This window comes from Eucyclogobius newberryi, unplaced genomic scaffold, assembly GCF_026437365.1.
Source record: "Eucyclogobius newberryi isolate DKJ021-1_F unplaced genomic scaffold, fEucNew1.0.hap1 SCAF_11, whole genome shotgun sequence".
Taxonomy (NCBI): domain Eukaryota; kingdom Metazoa; phylum Chordata; class Actinopteri; order Gobiiformes; family Gobiidae; genus Eucyclogobius; species Eucyclogobius newberryi.
This window is the reverse complement of record NW_027315735.1, coordinates 8,785,041-8,803,184: the sequence shown is the minus strand read 5'-3', so window position 1 is coordinate 8,803,184 and position 18,144 is coordinate 8,785,041. Positions and strand designations below refer to the sequence as shown.

At 43.9% G+C, this 18,144-nt stretch overlaps 1 protein-coding gene across 1 annotated transcript; it reads right to left on the bottom strand.

Annotated features, from left to right (window-relative positions):
- Positions 1–1,192: 1,192 nt before the first annotated feature.
- On the bottom strand, positions 1,193–18,127 carry LOC140348501 (fibroblast growth factor 4A-like). The gene is made up of 6 exons (XM_072434438.1): positions 18,121–18,127; positions 17,924–18,022; positions 7,366–7,432; positions 6,408–6,616; positions 5,337–5,440; positions 1,193–1,447 (listed from the first exon to the last, which is right to left on the bottom strand). The coding sequence occupies exons 1-6, from the start codon at positions 18,125–18,127 to the stop codon at positions 1,271–1,273; spliced, it is 663 nt and encodes a 220-aa protein (XP_072290539.1). The 3' UTR covers positions 1,193–1,270.
- Positions 18,128–18,144: the final 17 nt, after the last annotated feature.

Genomic DNA, 18,144 nt, shown 5'->3' with positions numbered 1-18,144 from the left:
TTGATGACAGAAATCCATCCAGGCCCTGAGGCAGGCCCCAAACCATGATGTCCCTCCACCTTATTTCACAGTTGGGATGAGGTTTTGATGTTGATGTGCCTTTTCTTCTCCACACAGAGCGTTGTTTTTTCCAAAATATTTTGCCAATAGTGCAAAATTCAAAAGTACTGCAATTGTTGTTGTTTTTTGGACAGCAGTGGCTTCCTCCGTGGTGTCCTCCCATGAACTCCTCCCATTAACTCCATTCCTGTTTAATGTTTTCCTTATTGTAGATTTGTCAACAAAAATGTTAGCGTGTGCATTTCTGTAAAGTCTTTAGCTGACACTCTAGGATTTTTCTTCACCTCATCGAGGATTCTACGCTGTTCTCTTGCAGTCATCTTTACAGAACGACCACGCCTAGGGAGAGTAGAGGAGAGGAGAGTAGTTTCTCCATTTGTCTATTACCGTGGACACATGAACATCAAGGCTTTTAGAGATACATTTGTAACCCTTTCCAGCTTCATTTAAGTGAACAATTCTTGATCGTCGGTCTTCTGAGAGGTCTTTTGTGTGAGGCATGGTTCAGTTCACATCAGGCAATGCTTTTTGAGAAGAGCAAACTCAAAATTGGTATTTTTTTTTGGGCAGGACAGCTTAAACCAACACATCCAATCTCATCTCATTGATTGGACTCCAAATTGGCTGTCTCCTGGCTCCAATTAGCTCTTAGAAGTCATTAGCAGAGGGGTTCACATACTTTTTCCACCCTGCACCTGGAATGTTTACATCTTGTGTTCAATAAAAACATGAAAATATATCATGTTTGTGCAGTATTAGTTTGAAAAGACTGTTTTTCTATTGTTGTGATTTAGATGAAGATCAGAACACATTTTATGACCAATTTATGCAGAAATCGAAGTAATCCCAAAGGGCTAACACAATTTTTCTTGCAACTGTATATACAGACATAGACATATATATATATATATATTCTATACACACACATATACATTTGTATTTATGTATGCATGTATGTTACATTATAAAAGTAACAAATAATATAAGAATAATATATATAGTTATAGTAGTATAAAAATAAATAAAACATTTAATTTAATTGAGATTTTCCATGACATCATTCAAGTACAGAACGCAATATTTTTTTGTTTGAATCTTTTATTACTAAGAAAGGAGAAATTAAGAGTTGCCTTATCGTCTTATTGATTCAAAGTCATAATTCAAATGTCTGTTTATGTCCAGAACCACAGCCATGCGTTTGGTCCTGGTGTCATACTCGTGGCAGGAAGTGTGTCATGCTGGTGGCTGGCGTGGCGCGGTTGCCTCTCTTTATCTTGCCTGTTTTGCTGATGCCGATGTACATTCCCGGGTGTGCAGCAGACTCATACGTGTTGTAGTTGTTAACGAGAAGTTTTTCTTTGAAGTTACATTCATCCTGGTAGTGGTCCTGAGATGGAGAAAGAATGGGATGATTTAATCGGATGATTAAAAAACATTTTTAAAAGTGCATGTTGTACATTTTTGGATGGTCTGTTTCCAGCTTGTCTTAATGCAGATGATATTTGAGATGTCATAAACCTAACCCTCCTAAACCTTTTCTCAGCTTGCAGCATGGTTTGGACTGTGTGTAGTCCCAATAGCAATTGCTCAATATATGCTTAGTTAGCATATTAGAGTAATTGATTGAAAAAAAAAGCTTGTTACTCTTCTGAAGTCACTGCCTTGTGTAATTTATAAAGATTTAGTCCCTTGTTTACAATATAGGTAAGTTGTGGAATTGCTTCTATCTCACATCTGTCTCCAACGAGGAAGTACAAATACAAATGTCACCAAATTGGGAAAAAAATCTGCCAGATTTGAGTAAAAATCGTAAATTTAATGGTTGTTGCTTATGTTTTAGTGAAATGTGTAGTTTAACCTGTCATATGCACTTTAAATTGAGCTGAGACAGGTCTGCAAATGTACAAAAAGATACAATGCAACAAACACAAAACAAGAACAAAGGGTGAGCAGCAACATCTCAGCAAATACAGATCATAGGAACAGAATCAAACCTATTCTAGCTGTCTAAGCAGAATATAAGATCTCCATTTTTGCCATGTTTTATCAAATGTTTTCCTTTAATGAAGCGGAGTCCGTTCCCTAAAAATATTGAAAACACAAATCATCCAAAGTTGGAGCATCTGGCTTTAACAATTTTTTGCCCACAGAATATAAACAATAAATAAAAAACATTTCAACCCATTATAAAGATGTCTTCAAATTCAACATTACCCTCAACTCAGACTGAAGATTGTTCCAAACATTCTGTATCATGCATGACCAGAACGGCTCCCTGAACACCACAATTTCTCTAACAACTGTAAGAGTCTGAATAATGAGCTCTGCACAGGTGTTATGAATGTGAAGTTCTTAAAGTTATAAAAAACAGAAACCAAACCAGAATTGAATTAAAATTGATTTGTAAACAATAAAACTTTAAAGGTCCCATATCATGCAAAATCGACTTTTCAGAGCTTTTAACCTTCTTACAGTGCTATTGGTGCCTCATATGTGCCCAAAGTGTTTTTTTTTTATTGATTCCTGCAGTTTTTAGCGAGATTACGGTCTATATCCTTTTCCTCGGATGAGCAGATGGACGGGGGCTACTCACTGCAACGCATCATAACCACCGCATGGCCCCCACCCCTCTCCCCCTCACTGAGCTGCGTGTCCACGACTCGAGCGTGTGAAAGATTCCTGCGCCACAGCGTTGGACCAAATCACTTTGGCCAAATTTAAGCTAGCTCAATAAGACATTTTCATTAATTGCACACTTTGTGTTCCTGTCAAGACTCAATAAAGTATATTAAACCGACAGGATGATTCATTTTAAGATAAGATAAGATATTCCTTTATTGTCCCACATGGGGAAATTTCATTGGTGCAACGCAGGTAGATACAGAGGTAGATACAGTCTGGGACTACTTTCTCACCGCCGCTAGAATCCACAGACACCGCTGGAGTGTCGGCGAGGCACGAGGTATATCCCAAAGTCGCGGACGAAATGCAAAGTATTCCCGGGGTCAGGCGGCAGTGAGCGCGGGGAAAAGCGCGGCGGGAGACGATGAGAGGAGGCAAAGAGAGCGTCGGTGCCAGTCCGCTGCGCTGGAGGAGAGACTTTGCGCTGTGTACCGGTGCAGCCTCGGCCCTTGTTTACATTCCCACTTTCTCCACGCTGAGACTATGTCACGGGGTGGGCGGGGGACACACGCCTTTTCTGAGACTATGTCACGGGTTGGACGGGGGACACACGCATTCACTGAGACTATGTCACGGTTTGGGCGGGGGACACACGCTCTCGCTGAGACTACGTCACGGGTTGGGCGGGGAAGGCGGATGGATCGCTCTTCGCAAGGGTGGGGGCGAATCTCAAACCAAGCCGTTTGCATTTCCAGTTTGTGAGCGGGGTCCAAGATATGGGTGATATTTTATAACTATTGTGTTATGGGTGTTGCGCAACACTTATTATTATAAAATATACCCTTAGGGTAGACTACAAAACAGGAAAAATAGCATGATGTGGGATCTTTAAGAACTGATATGCCTGATATCCTGATATGCCTTAATAAATATATTTAATATATTTGTATCTGTTGGCATAAAGCTTTTATATAGTGACATACGTGTAATATATGACATATTTCTTATTTAACTGGTGTTGTCTTTGAATTGATTGAAAGTCCTGGTTTCATTATGGAATTATGTACAGTAAGACATTAAACTCTGCTCTTTTCAGTTTTATACACTCCATCGACTCTGTTTGGTGCTACAGGGTCATTGGAAGCCCACCTCAGTATTTTAATCAGTTCATGCACGTTATTTAATTTTTTTAACTAACCAAAGTTTAAATTACAAATGAATCTACAGATGATCTTGTTGCATCTGTTTCTTAAAGGAATTATGGAGGATTTTTTGGCGCCAAATCTGAGTCTCATTTCCTCGTGGCGTGGACAGCCAATAAGTCCTCCCACATATCAATCATGTGAGTTGTGTTCAGTGAGATCCTTCAGAGTACAGGCTGAAGGACAGCAGAGGAAGACTGTGTTTGAGCTGGCTCAAAAGAGACGGAAATCTGCGGAGACGAGAGATGCGATGCAATCTGTCGAGCTAATAAACAAACGCGCGTGTAGCAGCGGGGCGGTTGCATGCTTCCGCACGGGGTTCAGTGTGCGTATGCGCACTTCTCAAAAAGAGACTAACAATCGCTTGACTTCTCAAATTGGCAACAAATCCTATATTATTCCTTTAATATGTTTTTTGTCTCCTTGTTTTGCCATATATTCTGATTTCTATTTCTTTCCACCTGGCTTCATATTCTGTATCACACCAACACCCCATGGTTCTAAATTGGGCTTGAGGTGTAATTCAGAGAGCATCTTGGATATACAGCATCTATATCTATATATATAGCTTCAACTTGCAATTCAAAGCTAAAAATTGTCCTGTTTCATAGAACTCGTTTACTTCCTAGTGTGGCCAGTGTGACATACTTTGTTGTCATTTAGGTTTCATAAAGCCTCAATCAGTTGCTATGGTAATTTAGATAGGGAACTTGGCCTACCTTTAAGTCTGCTCCAGACTGTAATGAGTCTTTATTCATTATGTTAAGTTCAAACTTAAACTGCTCATTTGAACAGTGATCATTTATAAATGACCAAACATTAGCAGAACATTATGTGCACTCCTTATAATGTTTGCCTTTTCCATTTTTTCCCTCTTTTCTGATTGTGTCTCATCAAACACAAGTGTGTCTGTGTCTGAAAGGGGTTTTGATGGAGGTGGACGTGTCCTCTCTTTAGTCTGGTCTTGTATTGAGTGGTATCTTTGTTCCAGCCTCGTGGGCTGTCAAAGCTGAGTGCAGCTGGGAAGTTCTGAGTGAGACTTCTGAAACAGACTAAGCTTGAACCCCTGTGTTTATGCTCAGTCAAGAGATAAGTTGGTCATCTTTCATGAACCAGCCCCCTGTAATGACGCGGCCTATCAACATAAAACCAAAGTTCAATGTATTCTCTATCAGCATAAAAAAAACATAACCCTCATAATGTGTTACAATTATTCAACTCCAAAGACGTTATTGTTATCAATTAAAAGAACTTTAAGCAAAAAAATATTTGTCAATTTTATTGAGACAATTCCTAATAAATATTAGGTTCAACATTTGTGGATTATAATTTTAGTTATTTCAAAAACAGTGAATATTCTGCAAAAGCTCCTAGATCATGGGCGCACATACTCAATGCATTGTTGTGTAGGCTTAACTGTAACTGCAGGGAAGACAATATGTGTGTACTTACGGAGCCGTAGAGTTTCCCTCTAGTTGTCATGGATACGAACAGGCCGCTCCTCAGCCCGTACAGAGTCACCACGCCTCTGGAGACTGGGGAGATCTCCAGAAGAGCTGTCGGGGGAACACATGGCATAAGGCTGCCATTTATGATGTTGTATGATGTTGAGTAATTAGAAGTTAAGTAACGAGCTGTAGACAAAAACAAGCTTTTTCCCCCCATCTTTTTTATTTAAGATTTTTCTGGCCCGAAGGCTTTATTAGATGAGACAGCGTGACAGGGAGAGAGAGAGAGGAGAGACATTCTACAAATATTGAGGGCTGGACACTAAAACAGATTTTTTTTTTTAGCACTGCATGAATTCAGTTGAATTTAGGAAAATATACATTAATTAATTGAAATACAACCTTAAGCTGAGGGAACACCATTATAAGTAATAACATGGTTAAAACCTCAGAAAAGTTTATTACTACCTTTGAAGGTGTGCTACCAGGGCCGGCCCCAGCACATTTGATACCCTAGGCGAGCTACTCCCCTGGTAAATGGTAAATGGCTATATATAATAATAAAATATAGCGCTTTTCTACCGTCAAGGTACTCAAAGCGCTTCACATCAAGGAACCAGTCACCCATTCACACACATTCACACCCCAGATATACGCAGACACTGGGGGGCGAGCTGGGTTAAGTGCCTTGCCCAAGGACACAACGGCAGTATTCACATGAGGCAGCTGCGATCACACCGCCAACCTGCGGGCCAGTGGATCTGACCGCCCTGACTGAGCGGGGAGTCGAACCGCCGACCTTTGGATCAGAAGACGAGCACTCTACCACTCTACCACTGAGCTACTGCCGCCCCTTCAGGGGGTGGTGTTGGTGTTGTGGTGTTGTAATTACAAGGTATTAATCAAAAACACAAAATAATAACATATCTCCATGAAGACAAGCAGGTGGTAGACCCTCCATCAGAACAATTATGTGACACACCATTTCCCACTAAAGGTTCTCTGATCTTTGTCTTTCATAGATGACAAACTTTTCTACAGGGCAATACTTATACTGCTGTGATGGAATACTTACTGTATGGGCTTTCGTTGTGTGCACCAGAGATCTGTCCATTTGGTGACACCTGCAGGTGGAAACCAATCCCCACGTTACAGTAGAGCCTCCGGATGCGCTTTATTCCCAGCAGGTACTCCTGGTCCCGGTGAGTAGCATCTCGTTTGTTCCAGGGGCCCATAACAGCCGACAGCAGTGGCCCCTGGCTGTGTGTGTGTGCTCTTCTGCTGCTGTGGACACAGCCAAAGACACAGGCCAGAAGCACTGAAGACCAGATCCATGGCAGTGGGGGCCCCAAGACACACGCTCTCCGCTTCATTGTCCACCAAGAAACTCAAGTATAAAATTAGACTTGGCCCCAGATGAAAGTCTGGAGGAGCAAAATAAAATTGTATTTAAATTTGTTCATTTCTGGTCAAAGGAGCAGAGCTTGTTGCAATGGAATGGAATGGTGAGACTCCATATTTATGGGCTGCATATGCGTACATCACAGACCCCTGCTGTCTGTGCATCATCAGAGGGAAGGGGGGATGACTCAGCTGCTCTTCCTCAATTCAACTTGAATAGTGGGGCTTTTCAGCAGGCCTGCTGGAGTTGCAGAGCGGAGGATGGACAAACAGTTACTCACAGGGGGCTGCACGTTGTCAAAAGTGACAATGCGCAGCTCCCTGGGAGCCTAGATTACTAGTGCTACATTGTCACACAATTTTATCCATAACCATGACACATTGTTGAAACCAAATAGTAATTTAGTATTTTAAAAGTACTTGAAGAAAACCTTTAAATACACAGATGTTTTGGCCCACAGGCTTTATTCAACAGGTGAAATGGAGTATAGGGTGAAATGGAGAATGACAATGAAATTGTAAGGGAGCCGGATTCTAACTCACGACACTGCGGCCTGGAATATGTGCTATCCACTCACTCACTTGCTCCCATTTTTCATGAGCTGAACTCAAAGATATTCAACTTTTTCTACATAACTCCTGAGTTGTTGGATACTGACAGGAACTGGAACACGTGCATCCCACACATGTCTGAATATGCTGGCCATGCAAGAACACGGATGTTTTAGCTTCCAGATATCGTGTTTGTGAACTTTGACTAAGCAATTCTTATGCATCTTGTTTAGATCTCTGTGTCATATTCATCATATAGGACACAATCATTTGTTGCTGTGTACTTCCTCATTATCTGTAAACTAGTACAAATAGTCTTAAATTTAAACATTATGCCAATACATCAGATCCAGAAATTTTAACCACAGTTAAACTGTGGGAAGATGGACCCGAATCGAGACAATAAAACAAGCTTTACTGTTTTGCCTTTTCCCCCGTATGCACCACATAAAGACCTTGAGAATGACCCTCTTCGCAGTCTAGTCATAGACTAAACTAAGACTAAACTTGCAACATGGGGCTCATTATCAAGCTGCAACGGGAGGTAGAAATTAGCCGATGGCTACAATCTGGCATGTTTACCTCATGTATTACATGTATGTTCATTAACGTGCACTGTCCCAACCAAATATAATAAGCATACAAACAAAGATGAATGTTTTAAGCCTGGTCTGTGTGGAGACTGTGTCGGCCTCTTTAACATAGACAGGTGCTTGAAAGCTTAAAGCTTTACCTCCTACTGAGCTTTTAAAGACTCTTAGTAGTGAAATGCTCCATTTGGAAGGATATGGTACTAGTATCTTTGAGGTAGGTAGGCAGGCTTCATATGTCAGGAGGAGGATTTAGATTTTTAGTTCTTGTCAGTAATCAGAAGGGTGTTCCTTTGGGAATTTACGCTTATTCTGTTTTTTTATTTGACAAAAATGTGCGCTGCCTGTGTTTTTGTGTTTGATGTGCACTTTTTAAAAGTAAGCTTAGTATACCCAATACTAGGGTATGTCGAACAAGGACATACGAAGTCAGACGAGGACGCACAGGAGAGGACACAGCGGGATCTCGGGAGTCTGGTGGCCAGGACTGGAGCCAGGATCCGTGGGAAGCCTCCGAAGGTTAGATTGAGGTAGGGGCTGCTGTTTAGCTGTTAGCCCTATTCACCTGTTAAGTTGTTTCTGCCAGAGCCACCCTGAAGATGGTGAGAGTCAGAGCCCTCCTTCACCATGGACTCTTCCAGGTTTCTACTTTTTCCCAAGGAGGTTTTTGTAGTTTTTCCTGTCCAAGAAGGAGGTTGTAAGGACAGGGGACGTCTGCGTCATCGCCCCTCGCACCTGCTCCCCATCCTCAATCAACGCTCTCAAGTCACTCCTCCCCGCTCCCAATCAGCGCACAGGCGGTCGCATCTAAGGCCCTAGGCAGATGGCTCGGCCGCTTCAAACCGTACTGCGAACCACCACCTCCCCTGCTCCTCCTCTCCATTCCCCTCATCCTCTCTACCTTCTCCCCATATCTACCACCACCAGTCTCCAGGCTCCGGGGGGAGACATCTAATTAAATTAGATTATGGAGTGCCCATGATCGCTACGTCTTCCACCGGGGTCTGAGCGCCAAATAACCTTCGCAATAAAGCTCGCTAAACCATCTTTCCTGCTTTCTGTGTCTGAGTCTCTCCAGGGTGAAATGGAATACTGCCAGTTATCATCAAGCATCCTGAAATTACCTGTCACATTTAACTAAACTATATGTGTTCTCTATGTGATAGCGTTGCAACAAATTAATATAAACTGATAGCCCCCAAACATATCTGCCTATTATTATCATCATTATTTTTTGCAGTGTCTGAGCTCATGAGACCGTGTTGTTGGTGTTTGAGTGTGGTGTGGCTTTCCATAGGCGCGCTGATTCCTCTTGACACCTGGTGCGTCACTGGGCTGTTCATGTGGATGCTGGTTCTCTGGAGCGAGGGCTGCTGAGTTGTTTGGTACACACCAGCACCTAACAGCCCCAGTGTGCCACAGTAGGACAGTATGCATCATGTCCTGTCTCCTGTGGACATCATGCGAACCACATACTGTCTAATGTGTTGCCTTCATTTCATTTATTTGTTTGTTTTAACTGGGGCAGTGCACATAGAAAATAGAGTAACAGTTTTAACACAAGGCCTTGTTTTTTATTTTGTTTATCAGTGTAGCTGGTAGGTCTTGACTTTAAATTTACACAAAAAATGAAGGATGCAGTGAATGGTTAAAAAAAGGCTGAGTCCAGTGGTTTCTTGTACATCTCTTATGGTTTGAAAAAAATATATATATATATATTATAAACTGCACCCCCTTCTAAAATTACGTCCCCGTCTAACACCAAACCTTCCATCAAGCAGAAAACCACGCTCAAACCAGACCATGAAGCAAAAGAGAACAATAATAAAAATATAATCACATTTACATCAACAAGCAGAAAGCAGAAAGCAGATGTTCCTCAAAAATAGCAGAGGAGATCAGCACTACAGAGAAAATACGTTGAAATATAAATCTAATTGACCAAGATGATGCAGGACTAGCCAGATCGCATTGTTTTGTCTCGCTGCCAATTTTGCACTGAAACCTCTCATTTCTGCTGCAAATACCCCACAAAAAGGAGCAAAACAAGAGAATCAGGAAAAAAAAAAGGAAAATAATGTTTCAACATCTCAACAATCCAAGAGTAAAAACAGAAAAAGGAATATTTTCGTTTTGCGTTTGAACATAAATTACAATAAAACTGTTTAAGCACTGTAAATTACATTTCACTTTTATTGCACACAGTACTTTAAGCATCTATTAGCACTTTGAAAAGACAATTGCGCAAATTGATTTTGAATATTTGTTGAAGTCATGTCTCTTTTTTTATCCCATTTTTAGATCTGGCACCCAGGGGTGTGAAGCCGTCTGCCCTGGAGGGAAAAGGGAGACAAATTAAATTGTTAGGTCAATTGGTTATGTGCAAGATGTAGTGCAATATTTGTTGAAGATGTTTTGGTATTTGTGTGTGTTTTTTTATTTTTTACAATTTTATTTTTCATCAGAACATAAAACATACACAAACTCAACAACAATTATTACACCAGAAGAGGGGGGAAAAAAAGAACAAAAGCAAAACAAATGATACGGGAAATAAAACTAAAATTAATAATAATAATAATTAAAGCCGCACGCGGCGATAAAGGCCCTCGCCCCCCTTGCGACCGCGGGGTACTTGCCACCGTGAAGAGCACACCTCTAATCCCTCGGCCTACGTCACCCCTCCCTCACAAACAGTACAAACTGTATAATACTTAATTCAACATTTTCACAACCGCACAGTTCGAGATAGAGTTATGTCCCCACTGGCTTTTATGTTCAGTGTGATGTGGAGAGCAAATGCAAATTTTAACTATAATTGACAAAGTACATGTTTTAATCCCATTCAAAATGCCTGTAATCCAAAATGTATGTAAATCTATGGCAGTGTTTGTCATGTTGCCACGGTAACATGCTTGTAGCTAGATGTACGCTGTCATTGGCTTTTTTGTTTAAAATGGCAAGAAATGAAGATAAGTTTGTTATTTTAAGTTTTGAAGCAGGACCACACCTTCCTGTGGCTAAACTATTTAGGCATCCAGGTCACACACATCAGCGTTTGTGACTTTGTGCACCTTCCTCCTTCCCTCTTCTAATTATCATTCTAATTTATGAGAATAAACACTTTGCATCTTAGCTGGAGATGTGGTCATTGCTCGTGAAGGATGTCTGTGCCAAATTGAATTTGTCTACATCAAAGTACATTTTTCATCCCTTTCAAAATGCTTGTAAACCAAAACTTATGTAAGTCTATGGCAGTGTTTATCATGTTGCCACGGTAACATGCTTGCAGCTAGATGTATGCTTCCCATGAACTATTTTTTGGAGTGAGCGTCATATTTTTACTGCCACTTTTTTTGGCGTCGGGCTCCCATTGGCCCCATGTTATTTGATTTTTGAGGTGGCGCTACTAAGCCGTCTTTCAATATTTTTTCACGAAACCTTCACTCAAAATTAGAGCTCACGGAGTTCTAATTTTCGAGTACCACCCACGAGCATATCATTCTGCAGAGCTGTCAACTGATCACCACCTGGTGGTGAGTTGGATGCGCTGGCGGAGGAGGAAGCCGGACAGACTTGGCAGACCCAAGCGTGATGGTCTGTTGGGAACGTCTTGTGGAGCCCTCTGTCAGTAGGGTATTCAACTCCCACCTTCGGGAGAGCTTCTCCCATGTCCCGGGGGAGGCTGGGGACATTGAGTCCGAGTGGACCATGTTCTCCGCCTCCATTGTTGATGCGCCTGCTCGGAGCTGTGGTCGCAAGGTCTCCGGTGCCTGTCGTGGCGGCAACCCCCGAACCCGGTGGTGGATTCAATTCAATTCTATTTATTTTTGTAAGGCCCAAAATCACAACAACAGCCGCCTCTGAGGGCCGAATCAACAATGTCTGTGGTGGCGATGGAGTCAGACAATGTCTGTGGTGGCGATGGAGTCAGACAATGTCTGTGGTGGCGATGGAGTCAGACAATGTCTGTGGTGGCGATGGAGTCAGACAATGTCTGTGGTGGCGATGGAGTCAGACAATGTCTGTGATGGCGAGGGACGATGTCCCAGGGTCCTCTGTCCTTAGACTCTCCTTCTCGGCCAGGAAAAACTACAAAAAAAAACTCCTTGGGAAAAAGCGTAGAAACCTAGAGGAGTTCCAGTGAAGGAGAGATCCGACTCTCACAGACGGACAGATGGACGTGAGGGAGACTGGAACTGGACCCACGCTTCAGGCAGATGAGGGACCATCAGAGTCGAGCTGGACCCACTCTTCAGGCAGATGAGGGACCGTCTGAGTCGAGCTAGACCCACTCTTCAGGCAGATGAGGGACCGTCCACACGGGGCAGGGACCACTTCACCAGGAGAGGGGAATCTGGGTCCACAGGTCCTCAGGAGTGAGAAAAAGAAAAAGAAGGCGGTGAACAGTTTGCAAGTGGAATCAAAAAATAAATATTTTTGAAAGAATAAGTAGTCAGAAGAAGAGGATAGTGCTCAAGCTGCCATACTTCCCCCAGCACAGTTGCTCCTAGGGCAGCGTAGCTAAAGCTGTGGGTTTATATTTCTGTTCCTAACTAGTCTGACCATAAGCGATTTCAAAGAGGAACGTTTTAAGCCTGGACTTAAATGAAGAGACATTGTCAGCATATTTAACATGGGTCGGGAGCTCCATAACACAGGCGCTTGGTAGCTAAACGCTCTACCTCCTACTGTGCTTTTAGAGACTCTTGGGACCACCAGAAGGCCGGCATTCTGAGAGCGAAGAGCTCTGTTTGGATGATATGGTACTATAGCATCTTTGAGGTATGATGGGGCCATGTCATTTATGGCTTTGAAGGTCAGGAGTAGAATTTTAAATTTGATTCTAAACTCGACGGGAGCCAGTGAAGAGACTTCAGCTCTGGCGTAATGTGCTCTCTTCTTTTTGTTCCTGTCAGTAATCTTGCTGCTGCATTTTGAACCAGTTGAAAGCTTTTTATGGAGCTTTCAGGACACGCTGCGAGCAGGGAGTTACAGTAGTCTAATCTAGTCGTTACAAATGCATGGATACGTTTTTCAGCATCACTTTTAGGCAGGATTCTTCTGATTTTGGCTATGTTGCGCAAATGGAAATAGGCTGTTATACAAGCTTGATTTATAGGAGCTTTAAATGAGAGCTCCTGGTCAAATAAGACTCCAAGGTTTCTTACAGTAGAACTGGAGGCTACACTGATATTGTCCAGTGTGACTATCTGCTCAGATAGAGAGTCTCGTAGATGCTTAGGGCCAAGCACAATGACCTCGTTTTTTTCAGGGTTAAGAAGCAGGTAGTTAAGTGTCATCCAGGTTTTTATCTCCTTCACACAAGCACTAAGTCTGTCTACTTGATCGCTCTGATCAGGTTTTAATGGTAAATACAGCTGAGTGTCATCTGCATTTAATATAGCAGTGGAAGTTAATGCCATGCTTTCTGATAATGTTGCCTAACGGCAGCATATAAAGAGTAAACAGAATTGGACCGAGTACTGAACCCTGTGGCACACCGTAAATTACTTTAGAGCATGGTGAGGAGCTCTGGTTTACATTAACACATTGGTACCTATCAGATAAATAGGATTTAAACCAGCTGAGGGCTGTTCCTCCGACACCTACATCACATTCTAACCTCTGCAGTAGAATGTTGTGGTCGATGGTGTCAAACGCTGCGCTGAGGTCCAACAGGACCAGGGTTGAGACCAGACCATCAGCAGCAGCTAATAACAAATCGTTTGTGACTTTAACTCGTGCAGTTTCAGTGCTGTGGTAGGCTCTGAACCCTGACTGGAAAACTTCAAATAAGTAATAATAACAATAAATAATAATTGTCCTGCAGGTGGCGACAAAGCTGTTTTACTACAACTTTTTCAAGGATTTTAGAGACTAAGGGAAGATTTGAAATAGGTCTGTAGTTTACCAATAGGTCGGGATCTAGATTAGGCTTTTTCAGAAGAGGTTTAATGACTGCATGTTTGAAGGACTGTGGAACATAGCCACTTTGGAGTGAAGTATTTATTATATTAAAGGCGCAATGGACGATTTTTCGGCAATTTGAGAACTCAGGCGGAAGTGCGCATGCGCACTCCCCCGTGCGGACTGGTACAACACACATGTGCGTTTGTTTATTAGCGCGACGGATCGCATCGCATCTCTCGTCTCCCATAGATTTCCGTCTTCTTCTGAGTCAGCTCGAACAGTCTTTCTCCGTCTTCATTTTGTCCCGTAGACTGAGGGAACTATATTATGATAGATCCATGCGCTTAGACACGTGGAACCGTGCCGCTCGTGGGGACGAACCGCACGCGGCTGCAGGTGAGCGGTAGGTGCGATTTATGATTGATACGTGGCAGGACTAATTGGCAGTCCACGCCACGAGGAAATAAGACTCAGATTTTGGTCAAAAAAATCGTCCATTCAACCTTTAAGAATAGAGTCTATAATTAGGGGGAGAATGTCTTTGAGGAGTCTGCTTGGAATGGGGTCTAGGACATAAGTTGAGCTTTTAGAGGACATAATGGCTGAAGTTATCTCTGCTTGATCAACAGCTGTGAACCTTTCTAAATTTACAGGTGGATTTATATGGGACGTTAGATTTACAGCTTGGGCTAGTTCAGGGCTAATAGCGGGGGTAATTTCATCTAATTTATCTCTGATTGTTTTTATTTTATTGTTAAAAAATAGGAGGAAATCATCAGAGCTGAGAGAAGCTGTGATTGAGGGCTCTACTGCACTGTGAAAGTTTGTTAGCCTAGCTACAGTGCTGAAAATAAATTTAGTGTTACTTTTGTTGACTTCTATTAGATTTGAATAATATCTGGTTTGGGCCTTACGCAGAGCCTGCTTATAGGACAGCAGGCAACTTTTCCATGCTTTTAGGGGTTCTTCTGTGTGGGTGCGGCGAAATAATCCCTCTAGCTTTCTAACTCTTTGTTTATGTGAACGCAGTTCTTCGTTCTACCATGGGGAGGCGCGCATTGGCCTAATGACCTTCTGTTTTAACTGCGCTGCAACATCAAGAGCAGACTTCAGAGAATTCATGGTCAAGTCGACAAATTGATCACTTATACTGGGACTAAAACTGTTCTCAGCAGGATCACATGACATGTCACTGAATATGGGCTCTATTATTTCTTTGAATTTTGAGATAGATTTTTCAGATATTGTCCTTTTCATTATAACTTTATTCTGTGGGGCTGGATGATCTTTAAGAATAAACTGAAAGGTAATAAGGAAATTATCTGACAATATAGGGTTTTGAGGGAAGACAATCTCTATTCGATACGTTAGGGCAAGATCCAGAGTGTTCTTATGGGTGTGAGTCGGTTTATTTACATTTTGAGTGAAACCAATGCTGTCTAACAAGGCGCTGAAGGCATTACTGAGAGCGTCATCACTCACGTTCACGTGGATATTAAAGTCTCCAGCTATAACTATTTTATCCCAGGCTAGCACTAAGTTTAATATAAAGTCAGAAGCCGTCAGACTGAAGAAGGCTTGTAGGTCTCCTGAGGTCATTGACAGGTATCGGCAGGCCAAGTGGGCCGCAGCTCGTGCTGTCGCAGAGGCAAAAACCCGGGCCTGGGAGGAGTTCGGGGAGGCCATGGAGGAGGACTATCGGTCGGCACCAAAGAAATTCTGGCAAACCGTCCGGCGCCTCAGGAGGAGGAAGCAATGCTTCACCAACACCGTTTACAGTGCGGCTGGAGACCTCCTGACCTCGCCTGGGGATGTTATCGGACGGTGGAAGGAATACTTTGAGGACCTCCTTAATCCCACCGTCACGTCTTCTGAAGATGAAGCAGAGACCGGGGACTCAGAGGCTGGCTCGTCCATCACCCAAGCTGAAGTCACTGAGGTTGTTCGCAAACTCCTCGGTGGCAGGGCTCCGGGAGTGGATGAGATCCGCCCTGAGTGCCTAAAGTCTCTGGATGTTGTAGGACTGTCTTGGCTGACACGTCTCAGCAACATCGCGTGCCGGTCAGGAACAGGGCCTCTGGACTGGAAGACCGGGGTGGTGGTCCCTCTGTTAAAGAAGGGGGACCAAAGGGTGTGTACCAACTACAGAGGGATCACACTCCCCAGCCTCCCTGGTAAGGTCTATTCCAAGGTACTGGAGAGGAGAATCCGACCCATAGTCGAACCTCGGATTCAGGAGGAGCAGAGTGGTTTTTGTCCTGGTCGTGGAACTCTGGACCAGCTATATACTCTCCATCGGGTGCTCGAGGGTTCATGGGAGTTTGCCCAACCAGTCCACATGTGCTTTGTGGATCTGGAGAAGGCTTTCGACCGTGTCACTCGGGGTGTCCTTTGGGGGGTGCTCCGGGAGTACGGGGTCCGGGGCCCTTGGCTCAGGGCTGTCCGGTCCCTGTATGACCGGAGCAGGAGCTGTGTTCGCATTGCCGGCAGTAAGTCAGACCTGTTCCCAGTGCATGTTGGACTCCGCCAGGGCTGCCCTTTGTCACCGGTTTTGTTCATTGTTTTTATGGACAGAATGGTGCAGTCAAGGGTCGGAGGGTGTCCGGTTTGGGGACCACAGGATCTCATCTCTGCTGTTTGCAGACAATGTTGTTCTGATGGCTCCATCAAACTCGGACCTGCAGCATGTACTGGGACGGTTTGCAGCCGAGTGTGAAGCGGCTTGGATGAGAATCAGCACCTCCAAATCCGAGGCCATGGTTCTCAACCCGGAAAAAGGTGCCTTGCCCTCTCCAGGTGGAGGAGTTCAAGTATCTTGGGGTATTGTTCACGAGTGAGGAAAGGATGGAGCGTGAGATTGATAGGCGGATCGGTGCAGCAGCTGCAGTGATACAGTCGCTGTATCGGACTGTTGTGGTAAACAAGGAGCTGAGTCGAAAGGCAAAGCTCTCGATTTACCGGTCGGTCTACGTTCCTACCCTCACCTATGGTCATGAGCTTTGGGTAATGACCGAAAGGACAAGATCACGGATGCAAGTGGTCGAAATGAGTTTCCTCCGCCGGGTGGCTGGGCGCTCCCTTAGAGATAGGGTGAGGAGCTCGGCCACACGGGGGGAGCTCGGAGTAGAGCCGCTGCTCCTCCACGTCGAGAGTAGCCAGCTGAGGTGGCTCGGGCATCTGTTCCGAATGCCTCCTGGGCGCCTCCCTGGGGAGGTGTTTTGGGCATGTCCCACCGGGAAGAGACCCCGGGGAAGACCCAGGACACGCTGAAGGGACTATGTCTCTCTGCTGGCCTGGGAACGCCTCGGGATCCCCCCGGAGGAGTTGGAGGAAGTGTCTGGGCAGAAGGAAGTCTAGGAGTTCCTGCTTAGACTGCTGCCCCCGCGACCTGGCCCCGGAAGAAAATGGATGGATGGATGGATGGAATAATTATTTTTTTTAAAGACACAATAACTAAATTCAAAGGGTTCCCTCTAGAAAGAAGCTCCCTTATAAGGGTTCCTGGCTGGACCAAGGCAGAGGAGGTGTAGGGAAGCATGATAGGGTTGACACAGGGGTTTAAGTTTTTTTTTTTTTTTAATCATTGCTAGGTGTTGGTTTTAGGGTTTTATGTATAGTTAAATGTGCATGGGTTTTTTTTTTTTTTATGGAGGTTTTAGTACATTTTTAGGAGCTAATGAAATAATAACATCCCTGTCAATTGTGTGGACAAGATAAAAGGCGCCTGGACCATCATTTCTTGTTCTGCTGTTGGAGAAGACACAGTTCTTTGCTCCATACCTTTGCACATTTACGTTGCACTTTAATTTTTGATTGAAAATTTAAAATGTGGACCACATCAACGCCTTGTCTCACTTGACTCCAACCGCTCAAGGCCATCCCATGTCACAATTAAGGAATCAGTCACCCATTCACACAGTGTGCACAGACACTGGGGCGAGACAGGGTAAGTGTCTTGCCCAAGGACACAACAGCAGTATTCACCTGAGGCAGCTGCGATCACACCATGATTGTGGTCAGTGGATCTGACCGCTCTACCAGGATGTTAATGTCAGGAGTGGGATTCGATCCGCCGACCTTTGGATGAGAAGACAAGTACTCTCCCACTGAAATATTAATTATAGAGGACTCAAACCTCTAAGGCCTGGCACCGGGACTGCATGGGTCATCTCTGTGCAGAGCGTGGCGTATTCTGTGTTCAGCGCCTTCTGGTTCTTGACCTTGTCCGGACAGCCTGGAAAAAAATCCCACAGACACACTCCATTTTCAGGGGGTGAAACCGAGCTCTCTGTGGCTACCACACACAGCTCTTTGCTGGACACCCCCACCTACCGTACATGGTACAGTGTTGGACAC

Coding starts and splice junctions, on each gene's coding strand:
- LOC140348501 (XM_072434438.1), bottom strand. Junction 6,617..7,365: donor TCCAACAACTCAGGAGTTAT/GTAGAAAAAGTT, acceptor CTGTGTCCACAG/CAGCAGAAGAGCACACACAC. Junction 5,441..6,407: donor ACACAACGAAAGCCCATACA/GTAAGTATTCCA, acceptor TTCCCCCGACAG/CTCTTCTGGAGATCTCCCCA.